General features: G+C 41.5%; 1 protein-coding gene across 1 annotated transcript in view; it reads right to left on the reverse strand.

Annotated features, from left to right (window-relative positions):
- Positions 1-1,424, reverse strand: part of LOC111727263 (protein strawberry notch homolog 1) — a 14,139-nt gene extending 12,715 nt beyond the window's left edge. Inside the window, exon 1 of the mRNA XM_023516834.1 lies at positions 1,253-1,424. Coding sequence (XP_023372602.1) covers positions 1,253-1,424 — 172 coding nt within the window. The remainder of the gene's footprint in view (positions 1-1,252) is intronic.
- Between the last annotated feature and the right edge of the window lie 2,294 nt (positions 1,425-3,718).

Below are 3,718 nucleotides of genomic sequence, written 5' to 3' on the forward strand. Positions count from 1 at the left end.
AGGCTGAGGCAGGAGACTCGCTTGAGCCCAGGAGTTGGAGGTTGCTATGAGCTGTGATGCCATGGCACTCTACCCAGGGGATAGCTTGAGGCTCCGTCTCAAAAAAAAAAAAAAAAAAAAGGGTCAGATAATAAATAGCTTTGCAGGCCATCCCTTATATTATGATTTAACAATGATGTTGTAGTGTCAAAGCAGCCATGGATAATAAATAAACCAACAGGGATGCCTATGTTCCAATTTATCTTTATTGGCCAAAACAGGCAGTGATACAGATAGTTTGCTCACTTATGGTCTAAAGGGCCACAGATAAACTCTTTAAATCCTTTTGCCAAATCTATTATTGGGGGTTGCGGAGAGGAACCAAAAGTTCAGATATGAATACCAAAAACTTATTTTACTTTTTTTTTTTTTTTTTGCAGTTTTTGGCCGGGGCTGAGTTTGAACCCACCACCTCCAGCGTATGGGGCCAGCACCCTACTCCTTTGAGCCACAGGTGCCACCCCAAAAACTCATTTTAAATGACCATAAAAGTGTACAGAATCTTGGAGTCCATCTGCAGTTGATGAAAAGATCTTTGTAGTTCAATTTGAATAGTATCATTAGTAGCTTTTTATAGAAACCAAGAATACATGAAAGACAAATTATAGACATTGAGTTATTTTCTGTTATTATTTCTATTATGATTAAGAAATTAAAATGTAAAAAAAGTTAAAATGTTATACAAAAGCTAAAAACTTAATTCTCAACTTCATACAGTGGCTACTAAAACAAATTAACATGGCCATTACACAAAAGGTAGAAATGGTGTTAATGACAACCACTAAATTCAAATAGCATAAGTTATTTTATTTTTAAGATTCCAACATTTTTATGGTTTTAGATGAGCAACAAAATATATACAAAGCTAAGATACAAATATTTATATCTCTACAATTAGCTGATTTTATAACCACTCCTCACATATGCAAAATTAACCTGAAACAAAACAAAACCCAAGCTTTTTAAGTTTTGCTTTTAAAAGACTTCAACTTAAAAAAGAGTTCTAAATTTGTATAGGAAAAAAAGCACAGTAAAACTTTAAATATTTTAAAAACAGATTACAGCTAAAAACATTACAAAGCCTGTATTTGCCAAGTCCTCAGGTATCCAACAGTGATAGCTCCTAAAAGCTAACAACATGTGCGGGAGAGTTATTTAAGCTCAAGAGGAACCCTGAAGTTTCTTGTTACTCAAACAAATCCCAAAGACATACGTTTTATTGGCATATACTCTGCATAGGTTTCTGCATGACCCATTTCTTCTTCATCTTCTTCCTCTGGTTCATCTTCCTCTTTTACAACAGGAACCTTCTGTAACACAAGAGCATGGTCAATTCCAAATCCAGAGACTGGAAGGAAGCCCAACCAACACTGAGAACTCTTCATCAATAATCTTCAATTTTGCAAACATGATGCACCATTTGAATGTTTCCTAAAATGTGGTCACACTTTGCCGCTTCCCAGTTTCTCCAATGATGAACACAGGCAATAATGTCCAACTCTGTCCCTATACAAATGGATCGGCACAGGGCTCTACCTCATTCCAGCTACTGTCACCTCAAACTATCTCCCCTTTAAACACTGCCTATTACTCTTCCTAATGCCCAGGACTCTCCCCACCCTCAATCTTGCTTCATCTTGCAGTTCTAGGAGCAGCACGAGTAAGGGAGAAGGCTTGCTCTTTCTAGGACTGGCAAAAGAATGAACCCTAACAAAAGGTAGATGAGGCCCAATGTACACCCTTCATCATCATAGGCAGGACCTCCTCCTAAGTCTCACAGTCTACCCTCTTTCAGTTCACTGCCATCTGTCTACCTTCCCTCATATGCTAAAACCAAAATCTCGAAAGACTAGAGTTTAATAAATCTTCTGAAATATATAGATTTCCTTCAGACTTTTGTGTCTTCACAAACACAGCAACATGGCAACACAGCAAGCAAATATCTCTACAGTTAATAATAATTTTAAAATTCATCAGGCATGGTGATATGCGGTATAGTCTCAACTACTTGAGAGAATGAGGTGGGAGGATCTCTTAAGCCCAGGAGTTTGGGATTACATTGAACTATGATCATACCACTGCATTCCAGTCTAGGTGACAGTGAGAACCTGTCTGACATTTTAAAAAAAGAAAGCTACACCAAAAAAACAAGAATAGTATGCTGAGCCCAGTGGCTCACACCTGCAATCTAGCACTTGGGAGGACCAGGGAGGAGGATCATTTGAACTAAAGAGTTCAAGATCAGCCTGCACAAGAGTGAGACTTCTTTGTCTCTACTAAAAAAATAATCAGGCTTGGCACCTGTAGCTCAGTGGCCAAGGCACTGGCCACATATACTAGGACTTACAGGTTTAAACCCAGCCCAGAGTCTACTAAACAACGACAACTACAACAAAAAAATAGCCGGGTGTCGTGGTGGGCGCCTGTAATCCTCGCTACTTGGGAGGCTGAGGCAAGAGAATCGCTTAAACCCAAGAGTTTGAGGTTGCTTTGAGCTGTAACACCACTGCACTCTACTGAGGGCGACATAGTGAGACACTGTCTCAAAAGAAAAAAAAATGTCCAGATCAGCTGGACATTAAGGTGGGTACCTGAAGTCCCAGCTATTCAAGAATCTATTTAAGCATAAGGATCAATCGCTTAAACACAGGAGTTTGAGCTCCTTTGCTATAAGCTAGGCTGAGGCCATGTTCTCTAGCCTGAACAACAAAGTGAGACACTGTCTCAAAGAAAATAAATTTCTCCAAGGATCTTAAAGGAGTGGAAGTAGAGGAATAAAGGAACAGAAAGACCTTCAACAAGCCTTTTATATAACCAGTAGAACTATTAGAAAGTTGTTCATTAACACACTTTTGTTCAGTGAAGAGTATAAAGACTGAAACTGAGTATTTTTTTCTTTTTTTTGAGACAGAGCCTCAAGCTGTCCCCCTGGGCAGAGTGCCCTGGCATTACAGCTCACAGCAACCTCCAACTCCTGGGCTCAAACGATTCTCCTGCCTCCGCCTCCCAAGTAGCTGGGACCACAGGCGCCCGCCACAATGCCCGGCTATTTTTTGGTTGCAGCTGTCATTGTTGTTTGGCGGGTCTGGGCTGGATTCGAACCCGCCACCTTAGGTGTAGGTGGCTGGCGCCTTACCCGGTTGAGCTATAGGCACCGAGCCTGAAACTGAGTATATTAAGAAAGGGAAGAGGAAAAGAAGAAAAAACCACTCAGAACCTACAAGTTAAGGCAAATTTAAGAAAAGCAATAAAAATTAAGGAGATCTCTTTTTTTTTTTCCTTAGACAGAGGCTCAAGCTGTTCCCCTGGGTAGAGTGCTGTGGCATTAAAGCTCACAGCAACCTCCAACTCCTGGGCTCAAGCAAGTCTCTTGCCTCTGCCTCCCAAGTAGCTGGGACCACAGGCGCCCGCCACAATGCCCAGCTATTTTTTTGGTTGCAGCAGTCATTATTGTTTGGCGGGCTGGGCTGGATTCGAACCTGCCACCTTAGGTGTATGTGGCTGGTGCCTTAGCCACTTGAGCCACAGGCACTGAGCCGAGATCTCTTCTCTTTTTATTTTTTTTTTGAGACAGAGCCTCAAGCTGTCCCCTTGGGCAGAGTGCCGTGGCATTACAGCTCACAGCAGCCTCCAACTCCTGGGCTCAAGCGAGTCTCCTGCCTCCACCTCCCAAGTAGCT

Source organism: Otolemur garnettii, unplaced genomic scaffold, assembly GCF_000181295.1.
Source record: "Otolemur garnettii isolate 467f Iridium unplaced genomic scaffold, OtoGar3 scaffold00099, whole genome shotgun sequence".
Classification (NCBI taxonomy): domain Eukaryota; kingdom Metazoa; phylum Chordata; class Mammalia; order Primates; family Galagidae; genus Otolemur; species Otolemur garnettii.